This window comes from Astyanax mexicanus, chromosome 19 (genome assembly GCF_023375975.1).
Source record: "Astyanax mexicanus isolate ESR-SI-001 chromosome 19, AstMex3_surface, whole genome shotgun sequence".
In the NCBI taxonomy this organism is placed as follows: Eukaryota; Metazoa; Chordata; class Actinopteri; order Characiformes; family Acestrorhamphidae; genus Astyanax; species Astyanax mexicanus.
In genome coordinates, this window is record NC_064426.1 from 2615991 (window position 1) to 2637171 (window position 21181).

Below are 21181 nucleotides of genomic sequence, written 5' to 3' on the forward strand. Positions count from 1 at the left end.
CACTGCAAATAGTCCTTGGTTCATGACCTCTCCCACAGTGAAAATGGTCTTTGATTCAAGACCTCAATCTGACTGCAAATGTTATTTGGTTCAAGTCCTTAATTTGACTGCAAATGGTCATTGGTTCAGGACCTTCCTTTAACTTCAAATGGTCTTTGATTCAAGACCTCTTCTTGACTGCAAATGGTCCTTTGTTTAAGACCTCTTTGTAATTGCTTTTGGTCCTTATGACAACATTGTTTGCTCAAGAACCCTTGACAAAGAGTTGTTCTTCTGACTGTGATTGGTTCTAATATTTTATTTTCTTTCTCCAAGGCCTCTCCCCCTGTCTGTGATTGGATCCTATAGCATTGCGGCCAACTAATATGATGTTAGCATCTGCAATTATTTAGTTAGTATCTACTTTAGATGACTAAAATCACAATTTAACACTAGATAATAACTAGGTAACACTAGAAATTCCACATTAACATAATTTTTTTTTGTAGAATGCAGCATTGCAGTTTTAGTTTTGGGTTCAGCAACTCTTATAGTATGAAGAAAAACAAGGCATGCGTCCGATTTTAGATATGTTTTTTTTTTTTCAACTAGCCGAACCACAATCAAGATAAGAAAGATGCTGATGCTGGTGATAATTTATGCTAATAGTTAGGCTAATATAGGTTATAACCGGTTTATACTACTATATAACTACTTTATTGATATGTGGTACCTCTTTTTTCCATCGAGATTGAGATTAACCAATCGTTAAGCTACAAAAACTATTAGAAGAACTAGCCTAGAAGACCATACTATACTTTAACATCAGACTGTTGCCTTTTAAGAATCATATTCATAAGTTATATATATATATATATATATATATATATATACTGTACATAACATAAATTATACATATGATGCGTCAGGTGTGGGGTTCAAACCCCAGCAGGCGCTGAACTTCCCTGATGCCTGTCAGCCTCCGAGGTTGCTGGGAGGCAAAAATAAAAAAGAAGAGGGTCAGAATGAAGGTGAGGGAAAGTGAGCAAAGTCATTACGTACTGCATGTTTCACTCTGCCCCAGAGGCAGCGCTGCCTTTAGGTCACTCTCTCTCGAACGCCGGGTTGTGACGGGTTCTGGACCCGCTCCAGAAGCTCTCGCGTTACACGGCTGAGGTGACCCAGATCAACATCTGCTGATGGCTGTCAGCCAGGACATAGTATCTAGCGGTGAGTCGTGCACTGATGAGACCTGAGTATGAGTATACAGTACATCACCATCATCTGCCTGGAGGGCACCTGTCGGAGCACTGGGTTCTATAGTGCAGAAGGTTGTGGGGTTGAGTTCCACTTACGCCACTTGGAACTCTTTTTTAAGGAGTTTTCACACCTGTAGTTCGTTTTCTGGTCTGATTTTCTGGTCAGTTGTTGGTCGGTTTGATTACTACTTCCTTGGTGTGTTTTTCTCCCTTTGTTTGGTTTGGTTTCACACAGGCATAAACCTAAGTCAAGTCAAGTCAAGTCAAGTAGTTTTATTGTCAATACTGCATATGTACAGGACATACAGAGAATTGAAATTACGTTACTCTCCTTCCCAATTTTACAGCAAGTACAGATAATAGATATAATAAAAGAGAATGGGAGACACTATGGGTACAATACACCAAAATGCACCAAAATGCGTACTAATAAACCATGCGAGCACATTGGCTCCTCTGACCAATATTACAGAAAGAACAGTGTTTTTTTGTGTTAAATGCTATTTTTATTTTTTAATACTGCATCTCAACAAATTAGAATATCACTGAAAAGTTACTTTATTTCAGTAATTCAGTTAAAAATGTGAATCTCTGCTGGCAACTTTTTATAGAGATGCAGATTTCATTTTCCAGCAGGACTTGGCACACTGCCCACACTGCTACAACACTGATTTTAAAGGGTTTTAATTGGTTGTTAGCCATAATCATCAACGAAATAAACATAAACGTTTAAAATAGATCACTCTGTGTGATCTGTTACATTTTTATCATATGTTTTGATGAGTTTTAAAAATGTTGAGCTCTTCACTAAAACACTTCACTCTTCAAATATAGTCCGACCACATACAGTATTTAATGCAAGAAGACAAGAACACTATTGAGTTCTTGAGCCACTTTCTAAAATCCAGGTGATTTTAGGGTCTGCTCTCACGCCCCACTTTTCCTCCCACTTCACTGCGCGAGAGTAGAAACGAGAGGGATGAGGCCGAATGCGGCAGGTGAGACGTCACGGCGTGGAACAGCAGCGGTCATATTTAATCAGAGAGATTAGAGTCGAGGTGGACTTAATTACAGCGTTCGGAGCGAGCGGCAGGCCGGCAATAGCTCCGACCAATTTCCCAGAATTGCCTATAATTCGCTCTCCCTCGGGCTATTCACTCGCGCTCCTCACGCCTGCTCTCCGAACCCGGCCTCGCTTTCATAATGCAAAACCCACAATTAAGACAGCATGGTGGTGGACCGGTCCCCGTCGTCATCGGCGTCGCAAATGTCTTGTTCGTGACGGAGTTTCTGAGGAACTGCTGGTTCGCGCTGGTTCGTTATTTCCAGCGCATCAATTAAAGTGATTGTGCCAATCATCTCCTCTTCTGCTCAGAGCCGCCGCCAACGCCGTCCCTGCCGTCATCACTGCTGCCGCCACTGCTGCCACTGCCACTGCCACTGCCGCCGCCTCTGCCCAGGAGCTTCGAGTGAGAGCCGTGAATACACGCCAGGCTCCGGCATTTAGACTCCGCTGCCGCCGCCACGATTCCCCCCGTTTTACAGAACCGGAATAAAAGTCTGTAAATCTGTTCTGAGGGAAGTTAACTCATTTATTTATCGTCTCTCTTTCATTCCGAGCGAGGGGGAATACGAGTGCAGCTCGTGCCCAAAAAACCTGAACAAATGAATTTAAATGAAGCGGTTGGAAAAGCAAAACGTGGAATGTCTAATTAGCAGATAAGATCTTGGACAACATTCGATTAGAAACAGCGTTTAATATTCATTACTCTGTTTGTGAGGGACACACTCTGCCAAACGCCCCCCCTCTGTCTCTCTCTCTCCTCTGTTTCTGTCTCTCTCTCTCCTCTTTCGCACTCTTACTTTTTTCTGTGTTACTTATTACAAGTCTCGCTCTATTTATCTCTGTCCATCTCTGTCTATATATATATATATATATGTATATATCCAGTATATACATACATACATACATCTTGCCACCTTTCTTTCCAACACTCTTTTTATCTCACTCTCTTTTTATTCTCCTCATTCTCACTCTTTTCATGTCTATATTTATTTATCTTTGTCCATCTCTGTATATATATATACACATCTCTCTTCTAGTCTGATATATAGATTAAATATATTTAAAACAAAATTATTGACATTTACATTTAATTATAATTTTTTTTAGCACATGCCTCCAATAGATGCAGACTCCATCAGACTCCACCTCTTTTTTTTAACTGCTGCTGATAGCATAGCTGTAGCATAACCAAGTAGCATCACAGCGCTAACACTCGGAGAAAAGCACAGCGACTCGGTTCTGATACATCAGCTCACAGACGCAGCCTTGTGCTGATCCACATCACCCTAGGAGTGATGAAAGAGGGGAAAGACAGCCATCTACTGTACCCACCCAGAGAGAGAGAGAGCAAGGCCAATCGTGCTCTCTCTCGGGGCTCCGACAGCTGATGGCAAGCTGCATGACTGATGGGTTAGAACCAGCGATCTTTACTGATCATAGTAATTATGCATTTTTATTCATTTATCTTAAAAAAGGTGTTTTAATGGATAGACACCACTAGCATTGTAACACAGTGTTTGTATGAAGTTTAAACCACAGTGCTGCCGACTGAAAAAAGGCAGGTTATTTATTGATATTGGTCCGTATAAGAACCGATACACTCTCTGGGAGGAATCAATGCTGGTGATTGACCTGTCCTGAGGAAAGGTCATGCTACTCTATTGTTCCTCTTCAAAAAAAAAACGTCTCCAATAAAAAAAGGAAACAGGAAGTTCACATTAAACAGGCCAATCAGCGAACGCGTAAATGTTAATAAGCTGGTGAAACAGCATGCTGTTCTCTACAAAGAGCAATCCGGGGAGATCAGAGCGCCCGAGGCTCTTAGCTCTCGCGCCGTGAAACCGCGCCGCCGCGAGCCTCCAGCCAGCCGGAGTGATTAAGACCGCACTCGTTACCCACAATTCTCAGAGTGCTCCACCTGATCCATAACGGCCTGCCATCGCTGCAGGTGTCTGTAGCCCTGCGCAACACCTGATTCTGTTAATTAGCTTCTACCCTTTGTTTTTGCGATAGTTTGGTGAAAAATCTCATTTGCACGCCCCCCCCCACACACACCACACACACCTCACCCCCCCCCCCCAACCTTACCTCCACCACCTTTCCTCAAACAGAGCTGAGCAGACAAAGCAGGCGAGGGTGGCGACACACCTCCAAAAGTGGAGGAGAGGTTAATTTTGTGAGTGTTTGCACCACATTTAGCACAGATGGAGACTCGAGGCAGCGAGACGCGCGATGGCGATTACTGTAATTCACTCGCGCCTCGACTTAAGGCCTGACTCAGGACTAAATATAAAAACTAAATATAAAAAATTAAAAAAAATATATATATAGATAATAAATAAATAGAAAACAATTAAGAAGACCACTTTAAAAATTATGAGTTTATTTCATTTTACCAAATTGAAAACCTCTGGAGTATAATCAAGAGGAAGATGGGCAATGTTTATTTATTTATTTATTATTTATTTGTATTTTTAGACAGGGTTATTATTCCACAAAATATTGATTTCTGAACTTCTTCTTAAAACTTTATGAATATGAACTCTATATTTTATTTCTTTGCATTATTTGAGGTCTGAAAGCTCTGCATCTGCATCAGCTTTTTCGTTATTTCAACCATTTCTCATTTTCTGCAAATACAGTAAATACTCTAAACTAATATATTTTGATTTGGAATTCGGGAGAAATGTTGTCTGTAGTTTTTGAATAAAACAAAAATGTTCATTTTTCTTAAACATAACGTAGGATTATGCCACTTTACAGCTGATGCATAAAAAGGCCTTTAAAGGGTAATTTAACCCCCTAATTTTAGCTGACTCCTCCCTCAGGTCAAATTTATTTAAAACAGGCTAAAGTAAAATGGAAGTGGTAGTTTGGAGAGGGCACTGGGTGATGTATGGGTTTAGGGGCGTGGCAGGACAAAGAGCTGTTTGACTTTTGAGTTTTGTAACCATTTTCGACTTAGAAACGTTGTAAAAAATTAAGTAAAGCTGCCTGAGTTTGACCATGACATGTTTTTTGAATAGTTAAAAATATGTGTTATTAGATTCAGAGTTAAAAAAAAAAATATATATATATATATTAAAAAGTTTAAGTTTAATTTGGAAGAATTACAACAAAGCAAATGGCCCCATTTGGTGGAATGGTCCATATACCCCTCTGGCATAATATAAAAATGGTGATCATGCTGGTCAACCAGTTTGATAATGTTGGATATTTAGCTTAGAACAGAAGTATTAACCAGTATTACTAACTTTGGCTTGTTTTACTCCAAACTATCCCTTTAAAAAAGAAGATATTTTAGCCAAATTGCGATTGGTATAGAAATACAGCACCTACTGAACATGCAGTTGAGCCCAGCGGGAACAGAAGCGTCTCTCCAGCTGGAGTGTGATGACTCCATAAACGAGTTTAGTGTTGGAAACAGAGAGAACGAGGTCATGATCCAACTTCATACCAAATATTCCCATTAAGTTAATTGCTGCATAATAAGCTGCAGCTGTATTTGTGAAACAGAACAATGGAACTGCTTTATTTCTCAGCTTTATTTGCTCTGTTTAATGAAAATGACATCATCTACAGGCCAAACCCTGCTGAAGACCCCATTTTAAAATAAAAAATAGGAGATTAAATATACAAATTAACTTCCGCCAATGAATAGAAAAGCTTATTACTGCCCAATGATAAATACAGACTATTAAAAAAAAGTAGTAGGAGTAGCATGTACCATATACTCATCTAAACACTGTTTAGGTCCATAGATTCATGGGAAAAAAGAGGACACCCATGAATATCTCTGTATTTACTGTATTTCCAGATGAGTTACTTCATAATAGTTATTACTCAGTAAATGCAATGCAATCTGGCTAAGTTATTCCTAAATTCTAAATTCTAGAGTAAATTTTAGTTTAAAACAGTGTTAATACTGTACATTTGTCCCTCACCTCATACCTTTTGACCAATGGTGGCATGTGATCCCATGCTAATAATATTATCATGCAATATTCATTATAATATCCATTATTTGCTCACCATCAAAACATGGAATTGAAACATGGACCTAAAGTGAAGCAGCTCCTGGGCTTTATCTTACATAATCATATAATTACATGTACATAATACTCCAGCAAAACTACAACACATATAATAACTACTTCAGTCTTTTAAAGGTTAACCCCTTGGGCCTTGTTGTTCAGTTATTACATTTAAGACTTTCTGCAAGTGCTGGGCCTATAAATTATTCAGTACTACTGAAAAACTAATATATAATTTATCTTGGGTTTGAGAAATTAAGGTGTGGGCCCACACACACGTCCCTTACGATGTGAAGGTGTACAGTGTAGAAATGCATTAAAATGTATTTATACCGTAATATATACACTACCAATCCAGCATAACATTATGACCAACTGCTTGCTAGTTTCTACACATTATCCATGTTTTTTTAGCTCTACTTGTCATACAGGACAGGTTGTAGTTGTATAATTATTACAGACTGTAGTTCTGTATCTGTTTCTCTCTATACTTTATTATTATCTGATGATTTAACAGCACTCTCAACAAGGCAGTTTGGTGGTTCTTTCAGTTCAGCAGTTTTTTCGGTTTGGCGGTTCTTTGGTGGTTCTTTCGATTTGATGGTTGTTTTGGTTTGGCGGTTCTTTTGGTTTGGTGTTTTTTTCTGTTTAGTGGTTCTTTCGGTTTGACAGTCCATTTGGTTTGGCGGTTCTTTCGGTTTGACGGTACGTTTGGTTTGGCGGTTCTTTCTGTTTGTTAGTCCTTTCGGTTTGGTGGTCCTTTTGGTTTGGCGGTTCTTTCGGTTTGGTGGTTCTTTCGATTTGATGGTTGTTTTGGTTTGGCGGTTCTTTTCATTTGGCAGTTCTTTCTGTTTGGCGGTTCTTTCATTTTGGTGGTCCTTTTGGTTTGGTGGTTCTTTCGGTTTGGTGGTTCTTTCGATTTGGTGGTTCTTTTGGTTTGGCGGTTATTTCGGTTTGGTGGTCCTTTTGGTTTGGTGGTTCTTTCTGTTTAGTGGTTCTTTCTGTTTGACAATCCCTTTGGTTTGGCGGTTCTTTCTGTTTGTTGGTCCTTCCGGTTTGGCAGTTCTTTCAGTTTGGTGGTTCTTTCAGTTTGGTGGTTCTTTCAGTTTGGTGGTCAGATAAAGACAATAAGAAGCTGATAAGATGATAATATGGAGTAGGAATAGAAACATGGACACTTGGTCATAAACGAGAATTTCAGTTGAGAGTCACACCGCCAGTGCCAATGGCCCGTGGTCATTAGAGACTGGCAACCCAGCACTGCATGCTTAATGAGGTGACCTCGTAAACACGATGGCTTTATGGTGCGAAGCGTGTTCTTTTAACCAGTGTCTCCCCACCCTGCCAAAAACCAGAACCGAGAAGCACAATGCCCTGCTGACAGGCTTCTATTCAACAGAACTGCCACGGCCAAACCGAGAGGGCCGCCGAAACGCCTTGTTGAGAGTGCTGTTAAATCAGCAGACGCGAGTCAAAGCCGCAGTTCGACGAAACAGAGGAGGAGAAAACTGCTCGCGAGCCCCGAGCCTGACAAACGACAGCCGCACAATGCTAATAGTTTAATCCATACATGTGTTACAGACAGATGACAGCGACTGATGCAGGTTTCTCAATCGCCTCTTCCATCTTTAAGCAGGAAAAGCGCTTCCCCTCGCTCCCCTGGCGTGCCATTTGCACGTCAGCCAGCACAATCAGCTGTCAGGGCCTGGAATTGAAGGTTTTAGGCTTTCGGATCGCTTCTGAGACGAGATGCGAGGTGAGGCGTGATTTGCATGCCCATGCACTGACTCTGCCTCTGCCTCATGCCTGCCCCACACTACAGGATAAACAGGGCGCCTATTATCGACAACCACAAACAGTCTATATGAGACCATATGTACAAAGCATTGGGGCACCTCTATGTTACACCTACAGTAGCTTTAAAAGTCCATTCCAGACCCACAGATAACCCACAGATACGAGATAATCACCACCCTGGTTTTGAGGTTGATTTGCTTTTCCTGAAAATTGCACAGTTTTAAAAAAGTCTTACAATTTCAGGATAATCATAGACAACAGTTTTCCCAAATTATCCAGAACTGTGTGTGAAGTCCATAATTTAATCTTCTCAGACAGCATAAAGATTGATGCTCAGCAATCTTTAATAAATAATTGCACAAGCAGCTTTGGTCGCTTTCTGTATAATACTAGGCAACTGGGGTATTGGCAAAAGTGTTACAAGCCATTTCCCACATTATACTCAGCAACCGGAGATTCTCGTATCATACTCAGCAACAGAGGTATTGGTGCATGCTGCTCTCAACTGGGAGGTTCGCAATTATGAAACATATTTAATATTTACGAGTCGTGTCCTTCAGTGTGAAGCGGAGCCAATTCTACGGTGGGAAACACAAATTTGACCTCATAGAGATTAAAATATATGCAGTAGAGTGGATTTAAATACACTTTTTTTAAAAATCCAACTGCCTATAGCTAGCTATACGTCTTCAATGTATGTGTACAGCTATGTACTATATGTATGGGTGTATACCACCTCAAGCTTGCATTTGTTGGAGAATGTATAAGGTCTGTTGACTCCTTCCTTCCAGGTATTTCTCCCATCCATATCCAGATTTCTTTTTCTTGGCTTTTTCTACGCAAAAACTCTAAAAACTTGCATAGCAATGGTTTCAAAACAGTCATCCAGTTAGTGTGAGACTTCTGCGAGGTTTTTGAGGATGGTAGCTGTTAGCTGTTAGTGTGCATAATCTGGGTGTGTAAAGTGTGAGGTGTTTTATTCAAGGCAAATGGTTTCATGTGGGTATTTTGATGACTAGCAAAGGTTCTCACGTTGAACGTTAAACATTGATTAGGATTTTAAAAATCTTAATATTGGCCAGAATTTGGCAGAGGAAGGAACATTGATTGCCTAACACACACACACACAAAAACATTTAGCCAGCGAACGCTGATGAGAGCAAAGTAGACAGGAATAGTAAGAAGAAAGAGAGAGGGGGAGGAGGAAGAGGAAGAGAGAGAGAGAAAAACAGAAAGAGAGAGAGAGCGTGGGATAGTAATCAGCCCAAAGGCAAAGAAGCAAAGAGAAGCACTATCATAATGTCATAAGAAAGATGTTTTTTCCCTTATCCCCCTTTTGCTGAGAGACAGGTCTTTCTCAAGAAATTTTCCTGCTTGTTCCGAAAGCAAAAACAACGTGGCAGCAAAATACAGATGAGCGTGGAACTTGTCAACGGATCATTATCAATCACAAACTACAGCGGAATAACGGAAAAACACGGCACGTCCAACCAGGGACAGGTGGAGCCGAACAAATGATCCTTCTTCTGCCGGCGTCACAGAAATGCGTGCCTGATTGAACCTCTGGGGACGTGAAATTCCACGGCTTTCAGAACTAGAGGTAGCTCAAATCACTCAGAAGACGACGAGGTGTTTGTCAAAACAGCGCAATCTTTCATAAGCGTGATAACGCAACCACAGTGCTTTGTTCTGGGATGGAAAAAAAAGAAAACCCAAACAAAACAAGGTATGTTGTTTGCATATAGGATAAATTGGATATGTCCCTCTCTGACGCACTCATTATTTAAGCCTTTCTTCCGAGGATAAAACTACTGTCAGAACTAAGCCTGCAACACCGCAGCCTTTACAAGGCACGGCATTCAAAAAGTCTTAGCCGAGAACAAAAGCTAGGCTAAGTCCCGAGCACAATAAGGGTTGTAACCACAGCGTAAATTGGCTTGGAAGAGTGCCTCAGCTTCCCGCAGTGAAAGGACGCATTTCCAAAGAGTGTCCTTCTTTTGTGTCCTGCTGGCTCTTGTGAGCATCCATACAACTCTCCAGTCAATGAGCTCAGCTCGCTGAAAGCTGCGGGTCAGCTATGCTTTTCCACGGATCAGACTGCATACATGCTTTCACTCTCTTGCCTAAGGCAAAGTCAAGATCTTAAACTCAATGGTTTCTTGGTTGGTCAACCAAAAAGGTCAGTACTACTACTGTATGTATATTAATAAATGACGCTCAAAGTCCATAAATACAATCTTAATTCCATCGTCACCTCAAGATCTTCACTGACTGCCTCCACATCTTTATTCCCAAATTCAATCCTAATGATATTCTCAATTTCCCAAAGATCTAAAAGATCCCAAGATCTATCAAAACTTGATTGATACCCATAACTGTACCCTCAACTCTCAATCACATTTCTTTATGCAAATCTACACCCAGTCACATTCACATTCCAATCAATTTCATCTCCACCCCAATCCATATCTGTGATCCAAAACTTCATTCCCAAATCCAATCTCAATCACATTTCCAACTTCCTATCGCCAAACCAATGCCAAATGCCTTCCTTTGCTCTATTCCCAAAAACATTCAAAACATTCCTAAACATTCCCAAATTCAACAAACCCCAATAAACAAGACATGCCAATTCCACCAACATCTCTATTCCCAACCCATTCCCAACTTCTTTACTAGCAACAGCCAAAATTTTATCTTCTAACCTAACCACATTAACATTCACAATTTAATTTCCAAACCAATGCCAATGCCTTCCTTCGCTCTATTCCCAACTGCATCCAAAACATTTTTCAAACATTACCAAATACAATGAAACTCTTAAGAATTCATGCAAATTCCAACTTTATCTCCAAACCACTGCCAATGCCTTCCTTTGCCCTATTTCAAACTTCCCAAATACAATAAAACCCTTAAGAAGTCATGCCGATACATACAGAAACATTCCCAACTTTATCTTAAAAACCACGGCCAATCCTTTCCTCACCCACAACTTTATACCCAAATCTTTTCACAATTACAACTTTGTAACATCTCCAGCCCCAAAACCATTCCTTACTCCCTGACTAACAGCAGCCAAAACTTTATCCCCTAACCAAATTCCTATCACATTCCCAACTTCATCTGCAAAACCAGTGCCAATCGCTTCCTCCACTGCATTCACTAACTTTATTCCCAAATGCAATTCCAATCCCAATTCTATCACTAACTTCATCCTAAACTCACATTCCAAATAATAACCCTAATACTCTCAAACACAAACCATTACCAACTTTATCCCTAGTTTTCTACGTACCACATGTTACTCCATTCTTTCAACTCCAGCTTCTAAGCTTAATTCCTCCACATTCCCAAATACTCTACATACCAATTCCATCCTCATCTACAGTCCAAACCTAAAGTCCCAATTGCATCCCCAACCGCATCTCCAAAACCAATGATAATTCTGAAGCAAATCCATTAAATTTATCTTTCTAAATTTTTTCCAACCCAAACCAGAAACTAGATCTTCTACAGTCCATTGAAATATTATGTCTCTACTTTTGGCAAAGTTGACCTCAATTCTGGTCCTGTAGAACATCTTAACCCTGAAGGTTTTGCTGATTTCCTGCTCTAAACCTTAAACTCAATTAGGTATGTTCTTCAGGGTAGTCAGGAGGGCATTGGAACTCAAGGTACTCTGGTCTAGAGCAGCTCTTTTTCTCGTTAAAGATACTTACTTACTCAAAATGCTAATCATAACCTAGCAAACCAAAAAAACCCAAACCTTAAGATGATCCAGCTAAATAGTGAGGTTACCTGTGGCAGGGTCCACGGTGCGCTCGATCAGGTGATCGTCCTGGTGCACCCACTCGCCGTTGCACTTGAAGTAAATCTGCGTGGCGGGCGTGGAGCGGCAGGTGAGGGTGACCGGCTTGTTCTTCACAATGTAAACATCATCTGGCTCCACCAGGAAGTGGGGGAAGCCTGCTGGGAGGGGGTGCGTCACCGTGGCAGCATGCTCTCCGCCTGTGATGGAAAGAGGAGGGAATTTTAGAAACGAGCGACGGCGGTTTGGACGGCAGGCCCTCTCCCCATTCCAGAGCGGCCGTCACTAGCCGGGGTAATGAGGGAGGATAATGAGGGAATCTAATTTGATACTCCGGACACCCCGTGGCTGGCCAGATTGAGTTTGACACACACGTCCGGCCGTGATGAATGATACTGTACCATCACGTTTGACGAGAGAGAACAGCCCGCTAACCGCAGACGACTGGGGTAAAGCCAGAATATCCCAGCATCCCAGAGGTAATGGGATGGAGGCGCTACATGCGCCTCCATGGCTGGATGGGGCATAAGCAGGAGCTTATTGATAAAAATAATAATAATTCAGCCCAAGAGCAGCTGGAGATTTTGTTGGTTGTTGGTTTCAGATGGTGTAAACTGGTTTTAATGGTTGGAAAGCTGGTCATCAGAAGAAAACACAGCATATTGTTGCTGTCTAATGAAAAACAAGACAAAACTTTCAAAACTTTCAATGGAAGTCAATGTAAAAAAGAGTTAATTTCAGGTCATTTTAAAGTATTTCTTTTGGTCCATACTTCAATAAATGTTGGCACAGTGTAACGAACAGTTTGGGTGTTCAAGTCATGTAGTAAACTGAAAATGGACAAAAAAGGAGATACTTCTTTTTCATTGGACAGCGACGATATGCTGGTACATCAGTAAATTGAATGGTTATATCATATATGTATGTGTTATATCATATTTTGATGGATTAGCTGGTCTATCACCGTGACAAAACTTTAACAAGCTGCTTATATTAGTAGACCATGCTGGTTTACCTGCCTTACCAAGGTCAACAAGTTGGTTGACCATGTTGAGTGTGGTGTGATCTCATTGTTGTCTAGCAGAAACTATAGATATACTGTATTCAGGAGATCAACAAACCAAAAAAAGCCAACAAACACTCAAACACTTAAACTCTAAACTCTAACAAAAAGCAAAAACCTCTTATAGTGGCTGTTCCATCTTAATCTGGCCTGGCTGCCTTCTTCTCGTTTAACAATAGGGATGTGGTTGTGTTTGTTTAAGACAGAAACACACAAAGAAAGAGAGAGAGAGAGAGAGAGAGAGAGTCGTAGCTTGTTAAGGGGCTGAGTAAAAGGATTGTGAGTAGTATGGCCTTGTCAGGCTTCGCCCGAAGCAGTTCTGAAGCCCATCTCTGCTCTCCCTCCGTTGTTAATCACAGGCTTTTAAGATCAGAGCTGATGGACCGCAGGCCATAAATCCCCCTCACTCAATGACCACAGCACTTCACAACACGCTCGCCCGGCCGCCATCCTGAGCCTTAACTCGCCTCTCATTACGGCCCAACCGGCCCAACCGGCGGATAACTGCCAGCGAGCCTCCGACTGACAGCCGGTGTCACAAACAGCGAGTGTTACGAGCCCAAATCACACGGCTCTTTATTTGATCCGCTCTTGATAGCGTAATGGAGCTTTGATAGTGCCGAGGTATAAAAGGCTACCTTCTTCGGGATCTGAACCGTGGCTCATGGTGGGGGGCAGCGGCGGTAGAGCCTGCAGGGTAACACTGTACGTGGATGATCCATATGATGGCCTCGTGGACACTCATCTGGCATTCAACTAACATTCAACTGCATTTCTATTAACTGCAACTTAACCATATGTTGAATGTAAAAAATCCTAAAATCTAACCCTAACCTTAAACCTTAATCAACCCTAAAATCTAACCCTACACCTAACCCTTAATCAACCCTAAAATCTAACCCTACACCTAACCCTTAATCAACCCTAAAATCTAACCCTACACCTAACCCTTAATCAACCTTAAAATCTAACCCTACACCTAACCCTTAATCAACCTTAAAATCTAACCCTACACCTAACCCTTAATCAACCCTAAAATCTAACCCTACACCTAACCCTTAATCAACCCTAAAATCTAACCCTACACCTAACCCTTAATCAACCCTAAAATCTAACCCTACACCTAACCCTTAATCAACCTTAAAATCTAACCCTACACCTAACCCTAACCCTAAATCAACCCTGAAATCTAACCCTACACCTAACCCTAAATCAACCTTAAAATCTAACCCTACACCTAACCCTTAATCAACCTTAAAATCTAACCCTACACCTAACCCTTAATCAACCTTAAAATCTAACCCTACACCTAACCCTTAATCAACCCTAAAATCTAACCCTACACCTAACCCTTAATGAACCCTAAAATCTAACCCTACACCTAACCCTTAATCAACCCTAAAATCTAACCCTACACCTAACCCTTAATCAACCCTAAAATCTAACCCTACACCTAACCCTTAATCAACCCTAAAATCTAACCCTACACCTAACCCTAACCCTAAATCAACCCTGAAATCTAACACTAACCTTAACCCTTAATCAACCCTAAAATCTAACCCTAACCTAACCCTAAATCAACCCTAAAATCTAACCCTACACCTAACCCTTAATCAACCCTAAAATCTAACCCTACACCTAACCCTAACCCTAAATCAACCCTAAAATCTAACCAAGTCATGATTAAAAATAAGAAACATTTAAACAGTAGGAATTATTGTAAAATGCTTTATGTAGTATTTAGCACCGAACTTTTAAAGACTCTTAGTCTTTGAATGAGAAATAGTTGAGTCCATATTGAGACTTTAGTCTGTCTTTAGTAAATAAAGATTCATTGTAATCTATAACCTCAAGAGGAGACAATATCAGGAGACATATTAAACTGAAGGAGACTAATGCTAATGCTAACCTTTGATTGTGATCTTTTTGTCGTTTAGGAGAAACTCCATAGATACTGTATTAAGGAGATCTACTTTTTGATTAGCTTTTTCTCCAGGGCTGGATTGATTTGATACTTTGATATGATTGAAGTTAGTCGTGCTCGTAGATCAGCAAAGCCAACAAACTCAAACACTCAAAAGTCATCTTTTGAGACTCAGCCGAAGAGAAGTAATCATCAGGCGGTGGCGCTTTGGCCTCGGCAATGTGCACGAAAGCGATTCCCCGACTCGCGGCGGAGACAAACAGCGCCCTATCAGTGATTCTGTTGCTTCATTTGTTAAGCGCAATGTTTTTCTGCTCCTTGTAATTAAGAATGAATTGCTAATTTATCCTTTTCCACCCACATCCCAGAACAATCAGACATCCGCTCGCCGAGCGCCTTTATTTATGTTGTTGTTTCGCTCCAGAGGTCTGAGCAGAAGCTTCGCCGTACAGCACTCAAAAACAGCTAACCTTAAACGGCCTCCAGGAGTCGGCGAGGAGCCGAGATCAGCGGTTATAACACTGAAACTCGCTCTGGAGGGGGCTATTAATTATACAGCCTCATTTTCTTATTCTTATTTAACTGCTGCACAGCTACACCCATCCATCCCCCCCGACCGGCTCATTACTAACAGCAGAGCACTTCACAACAGCAGCTTTCACCAAACACCTTCAACACCAACCAATACATCACTAATACATTACCAATATATCACCAATACATTACCAATACATCACCAATACATTACTAATACATCACCAATACATTACCAATACATCACCAATACATTACTAATACATTACTAATACATCACCAATACATTACCAATACATCACCAATACATTACCAATACATTACCAATACAATACCAATACATCACCAATACATTACCAATACATTACTAATACATCACCAATACATTACCAATACATTACTAATACATCACCAATACATCACTAATACATTACCAATACATCACTAATACATTATCAATACATCATCAATACATTACCAATACATTACCAATACATTACTAATACATTATCAATACATCATCAATACATTACCAATACATTACCAATACATTACTAATACATCACCAATACATTACCAATACATTACCAATACATCACTAATACATTACCAATACATCACTAATACATTATCAATACATCATCAATACATTACCAATACATTACCAATACATTACTAATACATCACTAATACTTTACCAATACATTACCAATACATTACCAATACATCACTAATACATTATCAATACATCATCAATACATTACCAATACATTACCAATACATTACTAATACATCACCAATACATTACCAATACATTACCAATACATCACTAATACATTACCAATACATCACTAATACATTACCAATACATTACCAACACATTACTAATACATCACTAATACATTACCAATACATTACTAATACATTACCAATACATTACCAATACATTACTAATACATCACCAATACATTACCAATACATTACTAATACATCACTAATACATTACCAATACATTACCAATACATCACTAATACATTACCAATACATCACTAATACATTATCAATACATCATCAATACATTACCAATACATTACCAATACATTACTAATACATCACCAATACATTACCAATACATTACTAATATATCACTAATACATTATCAATACATCATCAATACATTACCAATACATTATCAATACATTACCTATACATTACTAATACATCACCAATACATCACCAATACATTACCAATACATTATCAATTCCATCGTTACTGCTCTCAGAGATCAGCTCTCGGGTCAGCGGCGCGCTATTAGCCCCCCTGATAAACAGCTACATCTCAGCGCTAGCAGTATTAGCGCGGCCCGGCGCCGCCAACGTCACATTAATGCCTTTCTCCCCATTTCCTTTCGTCATCTCTCGCGCCGCGCGACGAGTCGCTAATTCATCAGATTGAAATGCGGCGAGCGAGCCGAGCGGCGGCTATTGAACCCCCGCTAATGTATCGTGTACGTGTTTAACTCTTAATGAAAACTAAATGTTCTGTGTCCAATGAAGGGCATACATCACTTACTGCTTTCTGTCTCATTTTACCGCCTCCCCCACCCCACACCTTCCCCCGTAATACCCCATCTTCTCAGATGAGACAAAGGAACTCGAGATTAGCCGCCGGTTTTAGCGCTGTTTCTGAGGTAAGCTCTGTGGGAATCTAGAGGAAGGTCATTATCAGTACACTTAAAGGCATTTCAGCCTTTAAAACTTTATTTAAAAAATGACTATACCTCAAATATACCTCAAATAACTTAAATATTCAAACCTGAGACATATCCCTCCCCTAATAAATACATTTAACAAAAAATGCTTAAATGTTGCTACATGGTTGCTATGGTATTCCATGTAGTTTTCACAGTGTTTGTAGTTTAGTTTGCTGTGGTTCTGCTGAGTGGTTGGTAGATGCTTACCATGACATTGATAAGTGGTTTCTATAGCAACCCAGGTGGTTGCTAAGGTGGTTCCTACGTTGTTGTTGGGTGGTTGCTAAGACACAAGCTGTTTCTGATGTAAGCTCTATGCGAATCTATAGGAAGGTTATAGTCAGTATACTCTGCATTTCAGTCTTTAAAATGTTATTTAAAAATGATTATACCTCAAATACCTCAAATATTCAAGCCTGACACATATCTCTACCCTAATAATTATATTTAACGAAAATTGCTCAGCTGTTGCTACGTGGTTGCTACGATATTCCATGTAGTTTTTACAGTGTTTGTAGTCTAGTTTGCTGTGGTTCTGCTGAGTGGTTGGTAGATTCTTATCATGGTATTCCTAGGTGGTTTCTATAGCAACCCAGGTGGATGATAAGGTGTTGCGTAGTGGTTGCAAGGTGGTTCCTGCGTTGTTGCTAGGTGGTTGCTAAGGGAACTCTTGCTTAGCCGCGTTTTAGCCCGGTTTTAGCGCTGGTAACTACAGTATTTCATGTAGTTTTCACAGTGTTTGTAGTTTAGTTTGTTACTATTCTGCTGACTGTGTTGATACGTGGTTGCCATGGTCACCTAGGCGGTTGCTAGGGTGTTGCTATAAGTGGTTGCGAGCTGGTTGGAGTGAAATCCTGGTTGGTTGCTGGTTCACGTCCTCATTCAGACCCGATCTGTCGAAAGTCAGATCCCAAGTCCCAAGCATGTATTAAAATATACATTGAAAAAAAGATAGAAAATATACTTTTTCTTAACTTTTACTTTGTTTTTACCTTATTTAACTTTTTACTTTTATCTATTTAGACGCGTATTAAAATAATCATTTGACTAAACTAAAAGGCAGCACTGTTTTCTAAAGAGAAGGAACCTGGAAACATGTAGTTCCACAGTGTTTGTATGAAATTTAAGCAAATTTAACACAAAAGACATTTTATGCTAATGGCGACCCAGGAACATTAAGCCCCTCCTCCTCCGTCAGTAAGTAGAAGCACACCTCCGCTGCAGGAAGGTTAAGAGAAGTGCGATTAAGACGTCCACGGCGGCTCAAAGCGGCTTTCATTAACCTGAAGCCGAGCTCTCGCTGGATGTGGTCTACTTAATGAGTCCTAATTTGGTGCGTGATGATTAGCCATTAGCTCTCCAGGGTGACCTTTCCTACCACAACTGCACAACTGCAGCCTCCCCTGCACTCCGGGACGTTTAGACACGCCTCCAGAATCACAGGCCGTCAAGTTTCCTCGCTGTCGCGCAGAGCTTTCGCTTTAACACAGCCTCGTATTAGAGACTGCAGCAACAACCACAGCACCTTCACAGACCAGGATCCAAAACATGGAGCTAGATTAAAGCAATAGAGCCCTATTCCAGTAACTTATAGATGAGCTGTAAGCAGCGTAAAGCTTGATTTAGGGAGAGTCAGTGTGTCTTTGCTATCGTAACGACGGGAAAAGTACACCTTGAGTGTGTTTTGGAGGTAAGGTAAAAAAAAAAAACAAAAAAAAAAAACAATCAGCGTGTCAATTGCCATTCTCTTTGCAGTTAAAGGTGTTTTTTGCTAAGGTGTTGAACAGTGGTTGCTATGGTAACGTAGGTGGTTCCTATGGTGTTGCTGTAAGTGGTTGCTTGTTGGTTGCAGTGGAATCCAGGCTGGTTGCTACAGTCTTGCTAAGTGGATGTGGAAGTGGAAGTAGTTACACTAGTGTAGTTGTATAGTTTTAAGCTGTTTGCTACTGTTTCCTACACCAGGTGGTCGTTTTGGTGTCCGATATTAGGGGTATGGAATTATCACAATACATTGTCCAGGATAACACTGACGATCAATCACAATACTGTCATTATACAGCCCTGGAAAAATACTGTCATTATACAGCCCTGGAAAAAATAAGAGACTGAATCAGTTTCTCTGATTTTGCTATTTATAGTTTTATGTTTGAGTAAAATGAACATTGTTGTTTTATTTTATGAACAAAGGACATTTCTTCCAAACTCCCTAAATAAAAAGATTGTCATTTAGAGCATTTATTTGCAGAAAATGAAAAATGGCTGAAATATCAAAAAAGATGCAGAGCTTTCAGACCTTTCTGAGTTTTAATAGTTCAGAAATCAATATTTGGTGGAATAATAACTGGTTTTTAATAACAGTTTGTTTCATGCATCTTGGCATCATGATCTCCTCCACCAGTCTTACACACTGCTTTTGGATAACTTTATGCTGCTTTACTCCTGGTGCAAAAATTCAAGCAGTTCAGTTTGGTGGTTTGATGGCTTGTGATCATCCATCTTCCTCTTGATTATATTCCAGAGTTTTTTTTTAATTTGGTAAAATCAAAGAAACTCATCCTTTTTAAGTGCTGTGTATCAACAGCATCCTAAATACTTACTGATAACCAGGAATTATGGATTTATTGGTGTCAGTTTCACAGAAATTCACAACCCTATTCATTTGATTATAGCGACAACATGTTGAGTAATGAAGCAGCAACTTTAGTAAGGCTAATTTGGGGGCGCAGTCTGACACCATGTATTGATACGATACCTTGCGAATCGATTGAAATCATATATCGAGATATTGATATCCTCTTCCATCCCTTGTTGTTAAGGTGCTGCCAAGTGGTCGCTCTGTATCGTATCCTGTATTGATGACTGTGTAAAAGTAAAACTATGCTAAAGCATTAGGTGAAAAAACACTATGCTAGGCTAAAAACCGCTTGTTGGATCAAAAATCGTCAACCCGCATGAGTTCCACAGTTTAACAAACCCACGCGGTCAGAAACAGAGTTGTGAGTTGTGAGATATCATCATGACAGCGCTGATGTGAGGATTCTCCCCTCAGGGCGGCATCACAGGCGACACAACCGCGCCTATTAAACTGTAGCAGCTTCACGCTGCCGCCGCGCACGTCCTCCGCATCACACGCGCTCCGCTCGCAGACAAACGCAGATATAAGGAGCTGCCGGGAGCCGGGAGATCATATAGTGAAGTCTATATGTTCTAATGGATGGAGCTGTGTGGGAAGAGTCCTCGCACAAACGCTCCCCGAGACCATTTATCTCCCAAAGACCGCCATCATTTATGCATGAGACAAAGAAGCATATTTTAGCCGCGCAGAGTTTCAAATTAATGCTGCTTCTGTTCGGCTGAAGGATGGGCCTCACCGCCTCACGCACTTCTAATGTACGCTGTGTATTCATCACCATCACACACACACACACACACACACACACACACACACACACGCGCGCGCACGCCGCCAATCCACATCCAGCCGAGTCCTCATGGATCAATGCACAAATCAAATAAACACCATCTTATGAGCTTAAGCTTTGGATGTGAAATCTGATATTACACGCAGCTCGTCTCTCCGAGCTCAACCTCGCCCATTCCTCTCCTCACGTTTAATTTCCCCAATAAAAAGTATTTATCAGATAAAGGATTAGCATCGCAGACTGAAGCCGGAGACAGAGCTGACAGAGGAAGTGTTACGCAACACTAAAACACTGATACATTATTCAAATTGTCATTTTACAGTACAGTAAGATATATATGTGTCTAGTGTTTACCTAATATTTAATTTACCAAACATTCTGTTTAATAAATAAAATACAATTAAATAAAAAAGACCAATGACTGAGGCAGTATCGTAGAAAAGTAACTTGTAAACTTTTAACGTTAAACGTTGTTTAACCTCAAATGTTTTTAAGTCTGTTTTACATCAAATTTAAGCCATAAAGCCCTATTTTAGTGATC

General features: G+C 40.4%; 2 protein-coding genes across 9 annotated transcripts in view; one reads left to right on the forward strand and one right to left on the reverse strand.

The window, feature by feature from the left end:
• The window catches only part of pdlim7 (PDZ and LIM domain 7), a 392569-nt gene that overhangs the window by 196485 nt on the left and 174903 nt on the right, over positions 1-21181 (forward strand). The gene's annotated exons all lie outside the window — the stretch shown is intronic.
• The window catches only part of unc5a (unc-5 netrin receptor A), a 314174-nt gene that overhangs the window by 127659 nt on the left and 165334 nt on the right, over positions 1-21181 (reverse strand). For all 7 annotated transcript variants that reach the window (XM_049467740.1, XM_049467739.1, XM_022676271.2 and 4 more), the window contains exon 2: positions 11934-12143. In XM_049467740.1, coding sequence (XP_049323697.1) covers positions 11934-12143 — 210 coding nt within the window. The remainder of the gene's footprint in view (positions 1-11933; positions 12144-21181) is intronic.